This window comes from Typopeltis vanoorti, chromosome 4 (genome assembly GCF_054136105.1).
Source record: "Typopeltis vanoorti isolate ZY-2024b chromosome 4, IOZ_Tvanoo_1.0, whole genome shotgun sequence".
Classification (NCBI taxonomy): Eukaryota; Metazoa; Arthropoda; class Arachnida; order Uropygi; family Thelyphonidae; genus Typopeltis; species Typopeltis vanoorti.
Genome location: NC_143552.1, coordinates 114,656,498 through 114,680,800, shown reverse-complemented (window position 1 = coordinate 114,680,800; position 24,303 = coordinate 114,656,498). Strand labels below are relative to the sequence as shown.

The 24,303-nt window shown below is 35.4% G+C and overlaps 1 protein-coding gene across 1 annotated transcript in view; it reads left to right on the top strand.

Annotated features, from left to right (window-relative positions):
- LOC150107622 (uncharacterized) overlaps positions 1-24,303 on the top strand; it is a 170,549-nt gene that overhangs the window by 54,704 nt on the left and 91,542 nt on the right. The window contains exon 3 of the mRNA XM_090391428.1: positions 10,521-10,554. Coding sequence (XP_090247554.1) covers positions 10,521-10,554 — 34 coding nt within the window. The remainder of the gene's footprint in view (positions 1-10,520; positions 10,555-24,303) is intronic.

The window sequence follows — 24,303 nt, the reverse complement described above, 5'->3', positions numbered from 1 at the left end:
CGATATCTTCATGCTGGTTCAGGACACATGAATATATATACAGATGATTTGAAATAGAAAGTGATCACCATTTAGTTTAAACAAGATAAAATGAAATATCATATTAAAAAGAAAGTTTGGAAGGAAAACTTGGACTGGGTTCAAGTCAGTGTAATAACAATCTGTATTTAGGTTTTGCTGACCTAGAGAAGACATATGATAAGGTGCCAGAGTAAAGCTGTTCAAAATGTTAGTATTTATGGTGTAAATGGGATATTATATCGATCAATAAATAGTTGTAAGTCAGCAGTTGCAATTGAAAGTGGTACAGAAAGATGGTTTGATGTAAAATCAGGGAAGAGACAAGGGTGCACATTATTTCCACTGTTATTCATTATCTGTATGGATTATGGTATGAAGGAAAGTGGTATTAAACCAGATATCAAAATTGGAGATATTAATTTGAGCTCTTTACTTTATGTAGTTGTTCTACTTCTGAATAAATCCAGCACAGGTCAGCAGGACTCCCTGACTATTGTAATAAATCCGGTATGAAAATCAGCAATAAAAAGACAGAATATGAAAATATTCTGCAACATGAAAACATCTTCATCCCAAATGTGGAAGAAAATTTATAGAACAGTTAAAACATTTCTGTTATTTATGCACAATTTTTAGTGAAGATGGCAAAGTAAATATGGAAATAGACAACAGAATTAGCAAATCTGGTATGATATAAAGTCAGCTGAATAAATATATATATATGGAATGAGAGAAAGGAGTCAAAATATTAAACTTGACTATATACAAGAGTGTTTAAACCACCTTTAGCTTATGGATATGAGAACTGGTTAGAAATAAAACACTTGATCAAAGACTGGAGACCACAGATATGAGAAAGTTCTGAGAAACATAAAAGAAAGATTAAAGGAGTGACTTGATGGCATTAATGGCAGAATCATATTAAAAATAAGGACCTGACATTTTTCTTCTTCTTTGGTGCATCAATCTGAAAATTGGTAAATATAGCAGCACATCACAACATCCTGTCTTGTGACTTCCTTTTTATCTCTTCATAACTCTTAGCACCAGTTAGCATCATTATGTTATTTATATATGAAAATCTTGGTCTGCCTCGTGGCCTCTTTCCTTCTACAGTCCCCCTCCATTATTTCTGTAATCAGTCCCCCGTGCCTCAAATGGTGTCTAGTTAGGCTTTTTCTTCTCTTATTGATGTGTTTCATTAATGACTGCTCTTCGTGAACTATATTCAGAACTTCTTCATTACTTTTCTTTTCTGTCCAACTAATTTTCATCATCTTTCTCCAGCACCAAATTTCAAATGCCTCCAACTTTTTCATGTCTTGTTTTGTTAGAGTCCAGGCCTCACAACCATATAATGCAATGCTCCATATGCATGTTTTCACTAGCCTTTTTTTGAGCTGGATGCTAAGTTCTTTACTGATAAAAATGTTTCTTCTGTTATAGAATGCTTTTTTGGCTAGGATTATTTGTGCTTTAATATCTGATTGGTTTCTTCCATCTTCTGTGATGACTTCCAAGATATTTAAAAGAGGATACCTGTTGTAGTAGGTTATTATTTATTTCCAGGTTTATTTTCATTGGATTTCTTTACTTGTAATTAATAATTTTGTTTTCTTATAATTAATTTTTAGGCTGTACTGTGTGAAGATTTTTTCCATCTTTGTTAGGGTGGCTTTCAGTTTGTTTTCGTTATCAGCTAAAACTGCTATATCATCCGCAAACCGTAGCCAGTTAATATCAATTCCATTTATCTTAGTTCCGGTTTCTATTAGTTTTTTCAGTTTATTTATTGCATCTTCAATGTACAGATTAAATAATATGGTGAAAGAGAGCACCCCTGTCTTACACCTCTATGTATTTTTGCTATTGCAGTTTTTGTTGTATTGCTGGCTGCTTCTATTAGGGCTTCTTGATGCTTGTGATGATTAAATATGAGCCTTCTATCTCTCCAATCTACCTTTATTGTTTTTAGGAGGTGAAACATTCGATTCCAGTCAATACTATCGAAGGCTTTCTCCAAGTCAAGAAAGACTATCAGAGTATTTTGATTCTTCTCCAATCTTCTTTCAATAACTGTTCTTAGAGCTAGGATTGCTTCTCTTGTCCCCTGCTGTTTCCTGAATCCAAACTGGTCATTGCTAACATATTCTTCAACCTTCTTTGTTAGTCTTTTTTGTATAATTTTGAGTAGTATTTTTGAAGCATGTGATATTAAGCTTATTGTTCAATGATTTTTCACACTTGTTTGCATTATTTACTTTAGGAATGGGTATGATAGAGCATTGTGTAAAATCTTTGGGTATGATCCCTGTTTCATAAAGATCCTTTATGATCTTGAAAAGGTATGACTTAGTTATGTTTCCTGAGTATTTTATTAATTCTGAGGGGATGTTATCAGTGCCTGGTCCCTTGTTGGCCGACAATTCATTCAGTGCCCATTCAAATTTTCATCTTTTAATATAATTGGACCAATTTCTTCCATATTAAGTCTTGTTTCATCTTCTATAGCCTTGGCATCTAGATCTTTTCCACTATATAGATCTTCTAAGTACTCCTTCCATCTTTCTGAAATTTCTTCTTTATCTATATGTTCCCCTGCTTATTTTTGATAATTGTACTTCATGTCTTGTTTTGTTGGCTTATTCCTTTTATAATGTTATAAGCTTTATCGATTCTTCCAGTCTTTGTTAGATCTTCTATTTCTTTACATTTCTCTGTAAACCATTGTTCTTTTGCTTCTTTACACTTTCTATTTATCATATTTTTTATATGTTTATATTTGTCTTTGCTTTCTTCCTTTAGGGAGGTTTTGTATTTTCTTCTTTCATCTATTAGATCTAGAATGTCCTGGGTGATCCATGGTTTTTTTATTTGCTTCTTCCTTAATCCTATGCAGTCATTGGCAGCCCTGATGATTGTATCCTTCAAATGAGCCCATTTTTCCTCTATGTTTTTCTTTTCTCTCTCTCCAGTTTTAATGCTTTCATCAGTTTGCTGTTTATAGTTTCTATGGTTTTCTTCTGTTTTCAGGTTACTTATGTTCCATTTGGGCCTTTTCCTTGGTTGTGACAACTTTTTAAATTTCAGATTACATTTCAATAAAACCAAATTGTGGTCACTATCAACATCAGCTCCCAGGTAACTTTTGCATGATTTTACTTGATTTATAAATCTATTTCTTGTCATAATATAATTATTTGGTACCTTCCTACATCCCCTGGCATTTTCCAAGTATACCTTCTTCTTTTTGGTACCTCATATCAGGTATTATTAATGATAAGATTGAATTGGTGGCAGAACTCCAAAAGTGTATCTCCTCTTTCATTTCGGCATCCAAGTCCATACTTTCCCACCTCTCTACCATCTTTGCCTTCACCAATGACTGCATTCCAATTCCCCATGACAATAAGATTATCTTCCTTCTTGGTCGGTTTGATTAGATTCTCAATATCTACATATACTCTCTCAACTTCATCATCACTGTGGTTGCTAGTAGGCATGTAAGCTTGTATTATTATAATATTTGTTGGTTTTGCTTCTAGTTTTACCATTATCAATCTGCTACTGACATTTTTAGCATTCAGGATTTCATGAGCAGAACTAACTTAAGCAGAATGGGAGAGGAAAGGTTAACAAAACAAGTGTTTTTTGCTTGACAAAGATCCAGAAAAGATTTAGATCAAGGTGGATTGTGATCCAGTAAAAAGGTGCCTTAGAAGATTGAAATATAAAGTTTGACACTATTGAAGTACAGATAACAGATTAATGTGAAAGCAAATTGTCGATAGGATATTAGTAATAATGTAAACTTTCATGTAGTTCTATCATAATATTCTGTAAACCCCCTCCCCCCCTACTAAGAGTATATATACCAGGAAGTTGATGATGTCAATCATTATAGAAAAATAAAAAAAAGTTTCACAATAGCATTGATCTTCATGGGATTAATGAATATCATAGTGTTCATGTTTGTTATCGCATATTAATTTTCTTATTCATTATATTCATTATCTTATCACATTCAGTGTCACCAAAACATGGTCTTACCATTTTTCTCTCAAGTGACTTCAGCTCACCTAACCCTTACCTTCACTAATACACACATCACTAGACAATAGATAGGATCAGCTCATTTACCTACAAGTCTCTTAGCATAAAGATGCACGACAAAATCAATATTCAGCATCCATAAAAACTAGGCATAATCTTTTTTTCAAAATATTTTACACTTAACTCTACAAATTCACACATCCTTAGAATACTGCTCGTGTATTTGTGGTAGTGCACGTAAAATTTCCCAAAAAATTATTGATTCTATCCAAAGGAGAGCAATTTAGCTTGTAGATGATTCTGCTTACAGATTCACTTGAACCTCTATCTCACAGATGCAATGTTTCAGCACCATGTCTATTCTACAGGTACTTGAATAATTATTCCTCCACTGAAGTGGCATCCTTCATTCTTTCAGCCTTTCTCTTGCACCTGATACAAAAGCAGCAGCAGCTGTTCAGCATCCCTTTTAAGTATAACTGCAAACACATTGAACCTGCTACTCCTCTTTCTCTTTTATTCCATCTACCTCTGCCCTCTGGAACAGCCTTCCTCATGAAATATTCCCAGACAACTGTTCAAAAAAAAAAGAAAACTTTTATCTTCACCTCACTGCACACATGGCGCTGATGTGCTTATAGGTCCTTCAACCTCTCATTTATTGGGTCACGATATTTAAAAAAGTTTTCTTGTTTTGGAAGCTGAAGAGGCAGATTTGAAAAGGCTAGATATGGTTGTTATGAATCAACCAAAGAAGAGAGATCTAATCTTGTTGTTGAGAAGATCTAGGTTATCAGAGTTAAGGAGAGATGAAGTGAGATCTTTATTGCAAATAATGACAGGAATGTTTTGACAGCATTGTCTTCACTCCACTTGGAAATTGCAAGATTACTTTTTAAGGCATTTGTAATGTAACATCTTTAGTGGTACATTTTTTTAAAAATGAAAAATGGAATGGAGTGCACTGTCACCAGATAAACTAAGATTTTGAGCTCAGTGAGCAAGTGTCATTAATGTATTGGAAGATTTTGTGGGTGCTCCAGCACTGGTGGAGAAATTTGAAGAGAGGAAACCATCTACTATGACAAATATCAAATGACCAGTAAGGAAACCAAACAATCAAACTGCAAAAAGTGGAAGGCATTAGGTAGTAGTTTGGTAAGTGGACTTCTACATTACCTTAATGAATTCTCTGGAAATGCTAAGAACTGCTACACAAGTTTCTCCAAATCTCTCTGTAATTGGGATGTCCCAGTTGTAGTGCATGGATTAATAGTGACACAGTTCATATTATGGTCACTGATTAATTTGCAGGTCTTCAGATAGTGAAGAAAGCGATGTCTTCTATTATTTTTTAAGAGAATTTCAGTGGTGGTGGTGGTGGTGGTAATACTTTAATAGCTAACTTTTCTTACTTTTTTTGGGATAGATTCAATATAGTCTTGCTTCTGCATTGTAGAGTATATCATCATTATTATTATTATTATATAATACGTGACACCTCCAAGGAGTCCAAAGACTCATCGAGGGGAAGGCAGCTACTCTACAATTCTCCATCTCCACACTTAATCCACCAACTACAGCAAACCGCAACTATCGTCATCATCCACACAAATGCCATCTGCTGTCCACCACTAGTATTTTTTTTTTGTCTGTAAATTGCATGTATTCTCAAGGCTGTTTTGTCTGTATGCAGGATGAAAAACCAGAATTTCCAAGAGAAAAAAATTCCTGCTACCTCCATATGAGATTGGCTAACTCACTTTCAATTGAAAAAAAAAAAAAAAAATTCGAACATAAAGATTGCTCTTGTCACGATGAGAATCGAACTTAGGCCTTTTCCACTCGAAGGGTGCAGCATACTGTTGTCTTCCAATTACGCTATGGAGGTACCTGTTAATTCTGAAGCACAGATGTGCTCAAAAAGTCCTATTGCTATCTCAGCCCTTCAGTGTTGGATTCTTGTGATGTCTGTTGTAAGACAAGAGAAGACATGCACTGAACTGTTCTTGATATAGTGGGAAGTAATGATATAAATGAGTGTTAAAGTAATGAATAAAAGCGTTTTAAAAATGAATATCAGGACTGTGAAATATAGATAATGAGAACAGATCGAGAATTTGTGGACTGCATATACTAGGCAGCCCCATCACCTGACTAGGCTGTGGATGGTTGGTAATAACCATACTTTTGGCTTCCAATTACGCTATGGAGGTACCTTAATTCTGAAGCACAGATGTGCTCAAAAAGTCCTCTTGCTATCTCAGCCCTTCAGTGTTGGATTCTTGTGATGTCTGTTGTAAGACAAGAGAAGACATGCACTGAACTGTTATTGATATAGTGGGAAGTAGGATATAAATGAGTGTTAAAGATGAGTATTAGGACTGTGAAATATAGATATTGAGAACAGATAGAGAATTTGTGGACTGCATATACTAGGCAGCCCCATCACCAGACTAGGCTGTGGATGGTTGGTAACCAGCCCAGCTGACAAATTCTTTTAATCGGAAACTTGAAGGTAATAGAAACCAGACAGCCCAAACGGATAATGAAACAGAAGTGGAAAAAAGGACTATGAATTGGATACGGATCGAAACAGTAAACATAAGAGGCATCAATCATAAGATCGAAGAAATACAAAAAGCTCTAACAGAAATGAAAATAGAAATAGCAGTAATTTCAGAAACAAATAAAAAAATATCAAAAGGCTCTTCAGGACTATGGTTTAATATACAGTGGAGTATCCAATGAAAAACGAGCAGCTACAGGTATAGCCATCATAATCAGCAATAAATAGAAAGACAAAATTGAATCATATAACTGGATCTTTATTCTAAGTCTAGCCATTATTATTATAAGAATAATAATAATGGCTAGACTTAAATAAGAAATTTATTACAGTCATAGGAGTATATGCACCTGAAAAAGGAAAAAAATCTGAAACAATCTGAAAATATAAAAACCTCCAAAATATAATTCAGAACACAAATAAACAAGATTACTTTAATCATTGCAGGTGATTTCATTGCTAGAATTGGATCAAATAAATTTAAAGGTTTAATAGATAATTAAGGAGAAAACACCATAAATAACAATGGAAGAGTGGTACATCCCTTGTCAACTTGTAGCAAAGGTGGACAAAGCTCTCATCACTCTTTGTCTCAGTATCTCCTATAATGCAAAGCACATCTCCTTGCGGACATGTATACTGCTAAGCATTAAGGGAAGGGCCACTACCCAGACTGGTTTCGACCTTTATTGAGGTCTCATCAGTGGGAGGCAGATCCAGAGTGGTGATACCAGGACAGAAGCAATAGAGAGGTCATATTCACCTATACCTCAGTCTTGAAGATATTTTCAGGCACAAACTTTGTTTGCTTACACTTGGATAAAGGATTAAACTAAATTCATTATAGTCTAACCAAGTGCAAAATAAACTTCCAACATCTTTCTCTAAATCCAGAGTAATTTAATAATAAGGTGGTACACCGTTTGGCAACTCGTATAGGTAAATATGACCCCTCTATTGCTTCTGCCTTAGTATCACCACTCTGGGTCTGCCTGCCACTGGTGAGACCTCGATAAATGTCAAAACCAGTCTGAGTAGTGGCCCTTCCCTTAATGCATAGCAGTATACATGTCTGCAAGGAGATGTGTTTTGCATTATGGGAGATACTGAGACAAGGAGTGATGGGAACTTGCATCACCTTTGTTATGAGTTGCCAAGGGATATACCACCTTACCTCAGTCCTGAAGGTATTTTCAGGCACAAACTTTGTTTGCTTACACTTGGATAAAGGATTAAGCTAAATCATTATATCAAAGAAGACTTACAAATCATACAAAGAAAATAAATGAAGATACAGATATAGAAAATGAATGGCAAAACATTAAACAAATAGTAAAACAAGCAGCATAGGAACAAAATTGCGAAGAAAAAGGAAAGGACTAAGAACCTGGAACCCAGAAATAGAATCTTTAATAAGAAAGAAAAAAGAAATCTACCTTAAATGGTTAAATGACAAAACCATAAGAAATGAAATAGAATATAAAAGAATCAGAGCAATAACAAGAAGAGAAACCAGGAAAATCAGAAGACAAGACTGGGAAAAATTTGTATCAAGATTAGAGCATGACATAAATGGATCTCAACTAAAGAGCTATAAAATCATTAAAAAAATAACTCAAGAAACAAAGGATAATCTCCAATTAGAAGGCCCCTCCACAAAAGAATGGACCAATATCTACACCCAGTTTCTAAACAAAAATAATCAAATTGAAATAAAACAAGTAATAAGTCAAGAAACAAATGAACTAATACAGTTCATTTGTTTGTTTTAAATGATCTAAAGAAAATATTGGAAAAACTAAAAAATAGAAAAGCTACAGGAGAAGATGGAATAAATTTAGAACTATCAAATACAGCTCTAAACCATTTCAGTTGCGATTAATTAAATTTCTAAACAGAATATGGGAAGAAGGAAACATCCCACAAGAATGGAAGACAGCAATAGTCATAAACATATTCACAAAAGGAAACAGAAAGGATTGCAGAAATTACAGAGGAATATCCTTATTAAATACATGCTATAAAATATATCTAGATATAATTAAAAGTAAATTAACACCATGGGCCAAGGAAATTATTGGAGAAGAACAATGTGTCTTCAGGAAAGGAAGATTCTGCATTAAATGTTAGATGATCCACATTTACACAAACAAATTGTAGAAAAAAGAATAGAATTTAACCTGCCAACATATATGGCCTTCTTAGATTATAAGAAAGCATATGATCAAATCAACAGAACAAAATTAATGAATATGTATGAATCGAAAGCTCCACTCAAACCACAAAAGCAATAGCAAACATAATGGAAGAAAGCTATATTAAAATTAATAATGAAACAACCGAAAAAATTAAAACCAATAGAAGTCATTCAAGGAAGTGGATTATCACCAATACTCTTCAATATATATATATATATATATATATATATATATATATATATATGGAAAAAATTTCAAGAGTGGAAGAAAAACAAAATCATAGGAAATAAAGAATTAACCAGCCTTTTGTATGCTGATGGTCAAGTTATTTTTGCTGAAAATGAAGACCAGTTATAGAAAAATCTACAAGTATTGAACAAAACAATAGAACAGTATGACATGAAAATCTCAATAAATAAAACAAACTCAATAGCATTTCAAGGTAAAGAAATTAAAAGATGCAAACTAGTCATCCACAACAAAGTAATGGAACAAGTGAACAAATTTAAATATCTAGGAAATTACATAAGCCCCAATGGAGAAATCAACATCGCACATAAAAAGCAAAAATTCCTAGCAGTCATTGGAACTTTGAATAGACACTTCAGTAAACAGATGTCTAGAAAACCCAAATAAAATTATACAAAATAATAGCCAAGCCAATTTTGAAATATGGCAGTGGAGAATGAGGTAAAAAAATTGGGGAGAATGAGATAAAAAAGAAAAGTGGAATAATAATGCAGTAATAATTTCCAGCCTTCTGTGAAGTCAAACTCATCATAAGATGAGTCTGACTTCATAGAAGATTCTGAAAAAGAAAGTAATTTAAGAAAGCCCAGTTTTTATTAATATTTTTTTATTTTTATAGCCATAACAGGCTGTTAGGCTTACTTAGAAGCAATATATTTATGATTGAAGGAGCTTCTGTTAATTGGCATTATGTTAATTGTGCATAGTTTTTTTTTTCTCACAAATCTGGAAATCTATCACAGTGAACATGTGCATGAGACAGACATAACAGATTGTAAACATAAAGCTGACCAACCATGAAAATCTAGTTTAACACCATGATCATCTTGAATATTCCAGTAACATAGAATACTCAAGATTTATATGCAGTATTTTCAGTTCAATGATTAACACATTTGTCTTCATAATGGCCAAGAGAAGATCACTTGTTAGCAGTTGTTTTCTAGGTTTATATTATACATATGCTATATTTTATAGCATAATTTGATCAGGTAGTAATAAAAAAAAAAATAGCCTTATAAAAATAAGCCAAATTAATAAATATGTCATTGTTTACATTCTTTGTAATAAGTAGAAATGAATGTCACTATTAATCAATGCTGATGTCATTCTTTGATTTGATTAAATATTGAATCTGACTATAGCTTTGTTTCACTACAATGAAAACATAAAATACTGGATGTTTTTTAAGTATTCCAACCAGCACCTGACAGCTGGTTGGAATACTTAAAAACCATGAAAAGCAGATGTATTCCATAATGAAATGTCTGTTTATCTAATTTATGTGTACTCATATGTATATACTTTCTGAAACACATGCTTGTTAAATTGTTATCAAGCATATGTAAGTTTATTAACTTTGTTGTTTAGTGTGTGTGTGTTTCACCTTTAATACAAATTATTCTTAAAATCTTGTCATTTGTTTTCAGGAATGATACAAGAGAGGACATATTTGTACATCAGGTATAAGCTTTTTTTTAAATATTACTTTAGTTATGATATTTCTGAAAAAAAAAAAGATAGTGATAATTTTGAAACAGTATACATGCTGAAATTTTATTGTCATAGGTCAAAGAAACAATGTACAGATAATTCAGTGAGAACAGTATTGTTTAGCTTGGATATAAATATTTAATAGCATGTAAACCAATTTGTTTTGTGTGCAGCTAGGTGTTCATGCTTTGTTTGCACTGCAGAATAGTAGTGAAAATATTATTCATCTTGAGGCATGAATTTATTAAGGTACATAGTATAGTTCTGTTTGTTTGATTTGTCATTCGTTCTGTACTTTGATTAAAATTCCACTGTTGTATGCATGAAGTTATTATGATAACAAATTTTCAAGTTTTTTTTTTTTTTTCATCTTTGTGAAAATCTTTCCATCTTATTTCATTTAATTGAAAAGACCTAAGTTCAGATCTGTCTAGAATTCAGGGTACATTTATAAGTTCCATTTCTTTATTCTTTGTAAAAAGACAAATTATCTGGCTTGCATAGACAATTGACAGACTTCATAACACACATTCACTTAATTACCTTATTTACCTTGGCATAAACATTATTAAGAAGAAAACTAAGCTTTTACAATAAAGTCTATTCCTTATAGAATGCTTATATAAAGAGTTGCAAACCTTTCTGTACTGACCGAATTTAAACAGATCTGATGGCTTTCCGTTATCCCTTTTACAGGAAATATTACATAATTTTTATGCAAAATTTTGATTATTACATTACTGTAATTTTTTGTATTTTTTTAAAAATAATTTGGAATTTTACTTACCATCTGTTGTCCTGTTAAAGCTATAGTGATGATTTTTGAAAATGATTCTTTAATTATAATTTTATATTGTTCATTATCAATGTACCAAGAATGCCTATGATACTGAGGCAAACATTTTACAGCTAATAAATTTATTTTATATAAGTTTAAGTATGTTTACTTACATACTAGAAAAATTGATTACAAAGAGAATTCAAGAATGGGTGGATAAAAATAATACTCTATGATTGACTTTGTGAAAAGTTGGTCATGCCTTGGTAATTTACTACCTTTTTTATAATAAAGTAACAGCAGAATTGGATAAAGGAAATAGCTACACGATGATTCTGCTGCATTTTTCCGAAGGCATATGACAGAATACCACATGGGAACTCTGTTATGCATATTAAAACAAATGGGGATGAATATGACACTGGTTAAGTGGATAAGAGGATGACTACTGCACAGATATCAAAAAAGTGATATATGGAGGGGCATTATCGAAGCGAAAACAGGTGATGAGTGGTGTGCTGCAAGGTTCGGTGCTGGGACCATTGCTGTTTAATTTGTACATAAATGATATAGAAAATAACCTGAAAGGAAATATCAGTTGTTTGCTGATGATGAAAAATTAGGTAGAGTAATAGTTAATCAAGGAGATGTGGAGAGCTTGCGGGACGATTTAAATAGGTTGTCAGTATGGGCAAAAGATAATTGGTGTCAGTTTAATGAAAGATGCCAATAAAATATTTACATAAGTAAAATCCATATATGTTTAACTAATTATCATGTCTTTCATTCCAGTTTGTTAAGTTATTAGTATACATAAACTGTAGCATCTCCTTAGACCCTAACCAGTGTTATGTTTGTATAGACTACCCCCGTTTGAATATCATTTGACAAACTTGTTTCTACATGTTTTGGTCATTCTCACACTCACTTGCTTCATGTGTGCTGCGTGCAAACACATACCTGCATCAGCCCTAATAGCTTTGTTGAAAGTTTTTCTTGACTTTTTGCTTCTGCACTCTGAGCAAAGCTTTCTCTAGACACCTAACTCTGAATCCATTTTGGTGTAGTCTTATTAGAATTATGTAAGTCCTTCATCAGTTTCAGTCCATAGGTCTCCAAACCTCACACCTTTCTTTCTGCATGACCTGCACATTTATTCATTTGTGATAATTGCCCTTCTTAGTATTTCTATCTTCACCCTCTTTTTTGCTTGTTTTTTCATATCTTCACTCGTACAATATATTTCACCTTTCATATCATTAGTGCCACCCAAAAACAGCATTTCTCAAATGGGTACTATATATTTGCTCACCAGTCTCACTTTCTCTCCACAAATCTTGCAACTTTTGCAACGAATACATCTTACTTATATCATAATTATGACCAAAATTTTGCCTGTTCAACTCATCCACAAAGATGTCTCGGGCACCATTGTTTTGTTATGCATTGATGTCATACCAGCAGTATCTACTCTAATACAAATATACAAGTTTTTCTTAAATCTAAACAACTCATAAAAATGGCAACAAAATAAAACAAAGAAACAAAAAAACTACGACAAATATAACTTAATATTAACTTCAAAAAAAAATTCATATCACTTAACTTTTAGCATCACTCTAAACATGTCTTTTATTGATGAGGACTTTTCAATAGAATGTTAACTAGTATTAACATTTTTTGGTAGAAAGGTGTTTTTCCTACCAGAAATTAAAATTCTTTGGAGTAATTATCAATTCTGTGCAGTGATGAATTGTGTTACATGCCTTTCCATTCTAGTTTAGTTATGGCAAATAATTGGAGAATGCTTTTTATCTGAGTGTTGTCTGAACATTGACGCTTGGAAGCAAGAGTGTAATGATATTGGGGGAAGGGGGTTGGTTTTCCTTGTATAGATTAAATCCACTGGGCATAGCAAAAGGAATTGGAACTGCTAAGTCCTACATGCTAAAAATTTTGTAAATATGATATCATAGCATGATTGTAAACTTATGGTTAGAAATGAATACATTGGAACAGTGCAGTAGTAAGCACCAAGCACTGCTCTGAACTCACTAATATTTGTTTCATAAAGTGGAACAGAAGGACATGACCAGTGCTTTTTTTCTGAAAAAAAAAAAGGCCAGTACTCACCATGAAGATGTTATTACAGCAACTTCCACACTTTTAACATATCCTCCGATATACCCTCATCATCTCTAGATAGCTTCTTGCTTTTGGTATGAACTGCAGAATGACAGCCTCGGAGCAGCCATGAGTCCACATATTTGCTAGGGTTCAACTGAGTGAGAGGAGGTCCTACTATCCTGATGAACATCAGAGCAGAAATTGTCCGTACAAGCAGAGATGACCTAGATGAAGTTACTATAAGATTCATCTGAGAAAAACCCCTTTCAAATACACTGGAAGATATTGCAATTGTGCCCAAAGTGTGCTTTAGAGGAAGCAGTATATCTGGGACTTTATTTCCTTGAAGATATTCACGGAAACCACGAACTGCTTCTCTTTCATTTAAACGAAATTTGCATGCTAACTTTTTAATTTCAGCTTCACCAAATGTCAGATGCTTCTGGATTTCTGACCAATACTTGGAATGTAAAATCGTAGTACATTCAGGCAAATCAGCATCTCCTTCAAGCAGACGCTTTCCAACAGCTTCTTTCAGACTTTTATAGAAAGCAGATGAACTTATTTCAGGACTGTGTCTTTCATTTTTGTGGAGCTCAATCCCTTTGAACTTCATCTTCTTCTGACTTTGAAGAGAAATACTGCAGTACTGACCAGGATTTTCAATTCTCTCTTCAAAAATTTGAACTGTATTTATCTTCCTGTATGCTTTGTACAAGTCAATATTTCTCTCTTGTAAATCTAGACTTAGTGAACTAAGTTCTTGGAGAGCATCACGCATAAGGCCCAAATCAAGAACAAACTCCCATGACGTTATTTTTCTTAAAAGGCCCTCATAAAGAAAGTGATCTGTTTTGCTGCTTCTGCTGTCTTCTTTTGCCTCCAGAAAGTGATGGACGGGGGCTTCAAAGTCTTGCCACAGTGCAGAAACAGTGAAAGCTAGATGCACCCCAGCGAGTGCTTAAAATTCTGCCAATTTTAAAAAGTTGAAGTTCTAGAATTGCTGAACATTCCTGTAGTTCCTTAGCATTCTTAGGTGAAGCATAATAAGTCGCATAAAGTTTGTCCGTTAAACTCGTAAAGCGATTCACTCCTGCCACATTGTTCACTGTGTCACTAACAGACAATTCAAATCGACGGCTAGCACAATGCCAGAAAATAACACTAGGAAACTTCTCTTGCATTAGCCTCCTTACACCATTACGCACACCAAACAATACAGCTGCACCATCACAAGTTACAGACAATAAACACTCCTTTAAGTAATCTTCAGATAATCCTAAGCACTCAAGAAGACTAATTAAAGAGTTTAGAATTCCTGTAGCAGTTGCATTTGATAATTCGATCAAATCTACGAAAAGACTCACAGGAGCCGAAAGTTCAGGAAGAACTACACGAACAAAAACAATCGTTGTTTTTGAATCGACAACTGTGAGTTGTCGATTCATCAACAAGTAACGATATTTTGTTCTTGGAGTTCACTATATTATCTATTAATGTTTTTCTCATTTCATTTGCGATATAGCTCAGAATGTTAATCACGCTACTGGCCAAGACGTCTATAGATATCAAGGTTATCATGAATGTGAAGTGCATATTAAAATTGTAATACCATTGATATTACATTGAAATATATGATGGATACGAAACGCATGAGGACACATATTTGATCCATAATGGCCGGTAAGGTGGTTAATGCAAGCATTTTCAGAATGAAGAATACATCCCATGTCTAGGCCATTAAGTTCCTGTAAATTTATTTCGTCTTCAAAGTTGTTAAATGATTGATTTCTCCTCACAACTTTGTAAGTGGTTCAAAACACTTTCCTGTTCCGTCTTTATTATGAGACAAAGTATTTAGGAAAACTTTCTCTAATGTTTCGTTTTTCGCTTCAGATTTTATTTTTTGACATGCTTTGTGCGATGCACTCTCCTTATGATCGTAAATCTTTTTCCTTAATTACATTTAATAACTGTTGTTTGCAAGATTCTCCAATATGACTGATTTTACCATTTGCCCACTCCGCTGAAATTTTCGTTCCCATGTGTTTATCGACAGCAAGACTTCCAACATCATGACACACTTTACAGCCCAACATTTTATTCTTGACATACAGCCACTCATTTCTCTTGCAGAAGCCAATTTTCTGCAAAAGTGTCCAACATTCAGCCCAATCATTATCAGAATCTGCTTCCTTTTGACCACGTGGATCTTTGGTCTTGTTTCGTGATCCTCTTCACCAAGTGTATTTTCGGTGCTAGTTTTCTGTTTTACAAGATCACAAGTAGATTCAACAATTTCTGCTTCTTCAGCCTTCCTTTTTTTACTCATTCGCATAAAATAACTACTTATTGTACTCATTTTGAACAATGATTGCACTGATTTAACTTAGATTAATTCAAAGCTCACGTGAACACCTACCTGTTGCAGAATGAATATAGAACTGATAAACCGATATTGGAAGCAATCGGAAGTTAACACGACTTCCTGTTTCTGGTTGCATACCAACCTATGAAACAGGAAAGCAGGGTACCAACTTATGAGTAATCAAAACTGAAAATTCAATTCGTGAACACAGTACCATCTACTGGAATATTTATAATATATTTTGCTATCAATAAATCTCAAATTTTTAAAAACTTAAAAAAAAAAAGGTGCCAGTACTGCGTACCATTGCGTACCACCAGAAAAAAAGCACTGGACATGACTAAGACGATCTCTTAATCAGTAGATCATGTTTTAAAGGAGTAGCAAACCACACCTCAGTATTCTAAACCCTCTTCATTTTTTATACTCTACCCTGTTGGCAGCCCTGGATTGAATCTGCAAGAGTGATTTTTATGTTTTTCATTTATACATGTAGTGAAATATGCATGCCCTTACATTGAGTTTTTCTTTAATGGGGTGGGGAATTCTTTGTTTGCAAAAAATTAAAAATGGCTAAATTTGGAGCCAAAAAAAACTTGTGGGGGAATAAATAAAAATTGAAATGTTTGAGAGATACTATGGGGAAAAAAGAAAAAGAAAAAGGGTCTCTTCAGCCTAGACTGCCTTTTGAAAATGGAAACAATTTTATTTATTTTATTTTTTTTGCATCTTTCAGTTTATCCTATTATTTCACCCTATTAAGACAATTTTTTTATCTTGAATAGAATATTAACTATTCTCATGTGTTGATAGAAAGGTGTTTTTCCTACTAGAAATTAAGATTATTTATGGTGGCATGGTTTGCCATATTGCAATAACAAATGGGGAAATTAAAAAGTGAATGTCTAAAGGGAAAAAATTATCTCCTTTATATTGAAATGTTGGGGGGGTTGAGTTCGAGGTTATATCGTAGTGAGTAGTGTTCATTCAAGCTCCTGATAAGATAAGTATTATTTTCAGTGCTAGTTTTCTAATACTACTAATAAGATAAGTATTAGTAGTATTTTATTGTTGATAAAATTACTTAATATTGCGTAGTTTTGTTTGCCTTGCGTATTTTAGTGCGTCTGTTTGTGTGTTTTTGGTGTGTTATAAATTATAATTTGATAAAGCACGTTGCAAATAAGTATGGCACCTGTACGAAGAAAAATGGCGGCCAGTAATGATGGTTCCCCATCTTTATCAAAGAACGGTAGTATAAAAGAAATGAGTCAGTGTACTAGCTGTGAAATGTACGCTTTTTGCGGAGTGCGGTCGGAGTGTGGTTAGAAGATAATAAAGGATTGAATGTGTGTAGAAAATGTAGGGAGAATGAGGAATTGAAATGTATTTCGGATCGTGAGTGTGATATTTTTGTCAAACTTCAGAATGAAGAAAATAGGGATATGACAAGAAATGGCAAGGTTGTACATGAGAATTGTGAGAGTGTGAATATAGAAAGTGTGAATGATAGTATTAATGATTTCTCAGAGAATAAAAAAGATGAGATAGATGCATTGAGTAAGATCGCGTTGTTGAATGGTGCGATAGAAAGGGCAAAACAGCAGCTAGAGTGCATGAACAAAAGTCGACTGAATGAACCAACCAATAATAAAAGGTATAACAGGAAAAATAGACGTATGAATGTGAACATGAACAAAATGAAGGATAGAGTGCTGTATAGAGACTCGTTGGTACGAGGTGTGTTAGTAGATGATTTGACAAAATCGTACCAACCTGGTGTGACCATAAGGATGTAACTGAGTCTATTAGAGAGCAAAAGGAAAGGGTGAAAGAAATGATTGTTGTGGCAGGTACGAATGATTTGAAAGGAGATAAAATGGAAATGATAGAAGACCTGAATGAATTGTTTGAGGTAGCAAAAGAAAAGAGTGAGAGAGTTAGAATGATTAGTCTTTTGCCATGGTATGACAGTGAAATGTTTAAAAGGAGGGCCATAATTGTGAATGACTTTATGCGTGGGTAGGTATGACGAGTGGTGTGGAATTTGTGGACGTGTGGAGTGAGTTTGATGGGCGAAAGGATCTGTATAAGATGGATGGCTTGCATTTGAATGGTTACGGTGTAAGAAGACTTGAGAAAGTGTTGCTGAATGTAGTGGATGTGCCAATTCAGGGAAACTAGATTTGTTAAGGGGGGAGAATAGATATACAGTCCTTAAGGAGGCAGTTGAATGTAAGAATGAATATAATATGCCAGAGCAAATAAGGACAACAAATCAGAGTGGGATAGTTAATATAAGGCATCAAGGTAGGGTTGGGGCTAATGGGGGTCTTAAATTCATGTACACTAATACTAGGAGTATTAGGAACAAGAAGGAAGAGTTTTTGGCCATGGTTGGCACTTCCAGACCACAGGTTATTGGTATTAGTGAGACATGACTGACTGTAGATGATATAGCCAGTGGGATTGAATGTGATGGGTATAGTGTGTTCAGGAATGACAGAGAGAATAAAATGGGGGGAGGAGTATTGTTGATGATAGCTGATGAGCTACAGCCAAGGAGAATAGAAGTAGAATTGCAGGATAGAGAAAAGAGCACATTTGAGGCCATTTGGTGTGAGATTGTGGCTAGCAGAACTAAATATACAATTGGGTGCTGCTATAGACCAGGTGATGGAAAAGATGGTGGTGACAGTATGCACAAGCAAATAGAAGAAATGAGTGGAAGGAGGGTGATTATTATGGGAGATTTCAACTATGGTCGCATTGATTGGAGTGAGGAGAGGACACACGGGAGGAAGGAATTGGATTTTATGCAGTTATTAAGGGATAACTATCTGCGACAGCATGTAATGGAAAATACTAGGGTCAGAGAGTGCTTGACCTAGTAATTACATCTGAGGATTTGGCTGTAACAAATATGACCATATTGCCACCAATTGGTGAGAGTGATCATAGGGTCTTGACTTGGGAGGTGGCTAAAGGTGTAGAATTTTCAATTAAGACAGGGTACATGTGGAATTATCGGGCTGGAAAGTATGACAAGCTTAGGAGTTTGATTGGTTCAGTGCCATGGCATGTACAACTGCAAGGACTAGAAGTTGATAGTGCATGGGAGGTAGTTAAGAAGTGCTTGCATGAAGCAATGGCTGACTGTATACCTAGAGTCCGAATAATAAATCAAGTAGGGGTTAAATGGATGAATAACACCATTAAGCTTGAGCTGCAAAAAAAGAAACAACTATGGAGGGAATTTAAGGAGAAAGGTGACCGGCAGGCACATGAATGGTATAAAGCGCAGGCCAGAAGGGTGACGAGTGTGGTAAGAAAAGCATAAAAGGATTACGAAAGAACATTGGCCATGCAGGCTAAAGAGAATCTTGAACAGTTTTTTAGATATGTAGCAAGTAAAAGGAAAAATGTACATGGCAGAATGATTTTAAAGAATGCCGATGGTAGGGAGGTAACTGAATCAGTTGAGATAGTTGAGTTACTGAGTGAGCACTTTGCAAGAATATATCATCCAGGTGGTGACATTGCAGAAATGAATAAACCAGTAGATTATACGGGAATTGTAGTGAATGAAGTGGAGGTGAATAGTCTATTGCATAACCTCAATGTCAATACATCTGCGGGATTGGATGGTATACCAGCTCGTGTTGTACGAGAAGCGGCTAAAGAATTGTCAGTACCCTTGACCATTTTGTTTAATTTGAGTCTCGGGTCTGGGTTAGTCCCGAGCGGGTGGAAAGAGGGGAAAATAGTTCCACTGCATAAAGGTGGTTCCAAGACTGCTGTTGTAAATTAACGACCGATTAGCATATCAGGAATCATTGTCAAGGTCTTAGAGAAATTAGTCAAGAAAAGAATACACGATTGGATAGATGAAAATGGGATATTGTATGGGGGACAACATGGTTTCGTGAAGGGTAGATCATGCCTCAGTAACTTGCTCATGTTTTATAACACAGTGACGGCTGAACTGGATAGGGGTAATGGGTTTACAGTGATACTACTGGACCTTGCCAAGGCCTTTGATAGGATACCACATGGAACCCTAATCAGTAAACTGGAGCAGATGGGGATAGATATAGGGTTGGTGAGATGGATAGGAGGGTGGTTGAAGGAGAGATACCAGAGAGTGGTTTATTCAGGAGTGGAGTCTAAAAGACGTCTTGTGACTAGTGGAGTGCCGCAGGGCTCTGTTCTTGGACCACTGCTTTTCAATTTGTTCATTAATGATATTGGAAAGGATTTGAGAGGAAGTGTTCACTTGTGTTCTGATGATGCAAAGTTGGGTAGAGCAATTGTGAGTGCACAGGATGTTAAAATTTTACAGGATGATTTGGATAGTTTGGAGGACTGGGCTAGGAAAAATGGATGTCAATTTAATGTGGCAAAGTGTAAGGTTATGCACTTTGGGGTGAAAAGAATAGCAACAGTATATCGCATTGGTGGAACCGTACTCCAGGAGATTGATGAGGCCAGGGATTTGGGAGTGTTGGTGGATAGGGAGTTGAAGTTTAGGGGGCACATTGCAAAAGTGACTAAAACAGCTCACCAAATCACTTGGCTTCTGAAAAATACTTTAACATGCAGAGACAAACAAGTTGTTGTTCCTCTGTATCGAGCCTTGATAAGACCCCATCTGGACTTCTGTGCCCAGTTATGGGCACCAGGGTTTCTTTGTGATGGGGAGGAAGTGGAGAGGGTCCAGAGACGCGTGACCAAGATGATAGCAGGTCTGTGGAATGAACCTTATGAGAATAGGTTGAGTGCAGAAATTGGACGATAGGCGAATGAGGGGTGATATGATTGAGACATTCAAATTACTGAAGGGTTTTTATAAGATTGATCCAGAAGATATTTTTGAAAATATGACTGGTGGTGGGAGGACTAGGGGCCATGCATGGAAGCTGGGCAAGAATGTGGTTGACAAATGTGTTAGAGCTAAGTTTTTTACTTGGAGAGTGGTGAATGAGTGGAATAAGCTTCCAGAGTCTGTTGTGGGTGCTACGACCGTGAATGAGTTCAAGGCAAGGTATGATAGATACTGTGTGAATGTTGAATAGTTGTTCTTGACATGATGTTAGGGCCTCCCTCGATGAGTCTGTCGACTCCTTGGAGTTTCCCGGAACAATAATAATAATAATATACAGGTACATAAAGTGTTGAATATCCAATTTGAGTAACCCTAGATGTTGGGGTCACAAAGGCAAGCTGCAAAAGACTGCTGAAAACAACACATTGTCACCACAAACCATGTTATGATTCTAGCAACATTGCTGGTATAAAATTCTTTTTTTGTATCTAGTGAAGACATTGAAAATAAAAGCAATGTGCTTAAAGAAAAATCAGAGAGAATTGACAACACAAGAATGTATCACAGCTGTCCCAGTCGAAGAATGTTGCTGTCCACCACTGTTCTGTTTCAGAGATGTTTGAAGTTCTTAAAGCCACTCAAGCAGCAAAGGTTATGTTACTATGAATTAATGAATGTCTCCTCTTTACAGTGGTAACTGTTAAACTTAAAATCGGCTTACTGTAGAATTACTACTAAAATTAATAAAATCATATCCTTTTAAAAAATTAAATTCCATTTAGAGAGATTATAAGATTGGATTGTAAACTGTTGTCATGGATTAGAGGATGTCTGACTAACAAATCAAGAAGTCATTTATTGGGGGTGGGAGGGGCTTTTGAAGACTCGACACCCAGGGGCTACCTTGTGTCGAGTCATCAGAATTCAAGGAGAACCGGCCTATCAGTTCTCCTGCAGCTCCCAAACAGGGGGTTTGGGCACCGTAGGAGGGGGGGGGGCAAGCCTCCCCCTAGTGTATAGAGAGAGAGAGAGAGAGCAAAGTAGGAAATGGGAGCATTAAAGAAGTGACTGAAGATAATGTGGATAATGAAGTTACAGTAAGGAGTGAAATAGCACACTTATATGGTGTTCTTCACAGGACAAAATGTGAACTAGAGCAATTGGAGAAATAGTTGTCATGTGGTACATCATGACCGAGAATGAAAAAAAGAATGAGAGGTATGAAAGTGTGAGAAACTAAGAATAAGGAGAAGGTATTGTATGGAGATTTGATTATAAGAGGTGTACCTAATTAGCAAGCGACTAAAGCATGTATTCCACAAATATCAAGGATGTGGTGAAGCTGTTAGTTAGCAGAAGGGAGAAGAGAAAAACTTGATTGTTTTGGCTGGCATGAGTGATTTGAAAGTGAGAAATATGCAGTGAGAGAAGATATGAAAGAGTTGCTGATAGAAACGAAAAAGAAGAGTGAGAAAGTAAGGATTGCAAACCTGCTGCCTCAGAGTCACAGGAGTGAATTGAGAAGGTCTATGATTGCAAACGAGTTGATGAGAAGATTGTGCAGGAGCAATGATGTGCAGTTTATAGATATATGAAGTGAATTTGATGGATGAAAGGACTTGTATACGCCTGATGGACTGCATTTCAATGGTTTTGGAATTAGATGTTTTGAGTGAGAGAGAGAGAGAGTTGTTCAGCGAGAGGTTAAAATTACAAACTCAGAGAAACTGGATGTATTAGGGAGGGTGTAGGTTCAGCTATCCCTGAGACAAATGAATATGTGTAAAGAAATGATTATGAAATGGTGAATGCAGTTTTGCAAATTTCAGATTCTAATGGATTGGTATTGACACTAGGGTAACTGGGTCTAAGGAGATGTTGAAATGCATGTACACAAATGCCAGAAATAAAGGAGTGAATTTTTTGACATTAATCAGCTCAACTTGACCAAAAATTATAGGAATTAATGAGACCTGGTTGTCAGAAAATTATATAGTTACAGGAATAGAATGTAAAAGGTATTCAGGGAGGATACAGGGCATATTATGACAGGAGGTGAGGTATTGCTGATGAGAAGAATTTCAACCAACAAAACAAAGAGGATTTTAGGTGTGTGGGGAGGGAGATGGTTCATTTGGGTCTGTGGCGTGAGTCAGCCAGGCTGACTAACCACTCAGTCAGCCTGACTGACTGAGTGGTTAGCGTATCTGCTCTCCAGCCAAGAGGCTGCATGTTCGAATCCTGCCATAGGCATGGATGTTTGTGATTGTCTGTGGAAATACTAGTGATGGATGTTGGCGGTAGATGCCGTTGGTCTAGTTGCGGTCAGTCGGTGGATTGAGTGGTGGAGACAGAGTTGTAGAGCAGGTGCTCTCCCTTGATGAGTCTTTGGACTCCCTGGAGGTGTCAAATAATAATAAAAATAATGCATGCAGCTTCATCCCCTTGATTTCATTTGCAATGACCCATATATTAATACTGAGGAAAGTAGGATTTTTTTTTTATGTAATCTAGAAACTGTTCAGTAGAGATGAAACATGGAACTTTTTTTAAGCTATGTAGCAGTAGCCTTACACCGACCAGTGATGTCCACTCCCACCTAAAGATATTCACAAACATCCATGTCCATTGCAGCATCTGAACCCACAGCCTACTGGTTGGAGAGCAGATATGCTAACTATATATAACAATATATCAACAGTATATTGTTGGTCGCTGCATAGACCAGGAGGTCCATTAGAAGATGTGGATGTCATGTATTGGCAGATTAGCATGAATGCTGGCCAAGTAATCATTATAGAAGATTACTTGGCCAGAAATATCATTAATTTCTATATCATTTGTATATTAATGATATTTCATTAATGGGAATATTGATTGGAGGGAGGAAAGGGGTATGGCAGGATGGAAGTGGAATTTATCCAGTTGCTAAGGGAAAATTACTGAAAGCATGTCATGTAGAGGACCATAGGTTTTAGAATGCTGGATCTGGCAATAACATCAAAAGTTGTACCCATAACCAAGGTAGACACTCTGCATACAGTCAGGGAGAGTGACCATGCAGTCTTGTTTGGAGGAGGGGGTTTTGCTAAACATGTGAAATTTTCTATCAAGAAATGGTTTATGTTAAACTGGTAAATATGGAAGACTTAGTGTGAGAATGTGAGTTGTGCATGGGAAATGATCAGGGGATGTTTAAGAGAAGCAACTATCAGATTACATATGCTGTCAGGAAAATAAACTGTGGGATGGGGGGGGGGTGGTAAATGGATGAGTGGGGATATTTTAAACAAGAGCAGGAAAAAAAAACATTGTCGTGGGAATATAAAGAAAAAGGTGATCAGCATATTCATGAGCAGTACAAAGTGCAAAAAAGAATAGTGACTATTCTTAGATATGGTAAGAAAGGTCAAATCTGATTATGATAGAATATTAACCAAGCAGACCAAAGTAAATCCAAAAGAGTTTTTTTTTTTTTTGTCATGTAACGAGTAAGAGGAAGATGACTATGGAAGGATAACTTTAATCTGTAGTGCTGGTAGAAAGCAGCAAGACTTTGTAAAAGGTAGGTCCTGCCTTTAGTAATTTACTAAAGTTTCATAATAGGATTATAGCAGAATT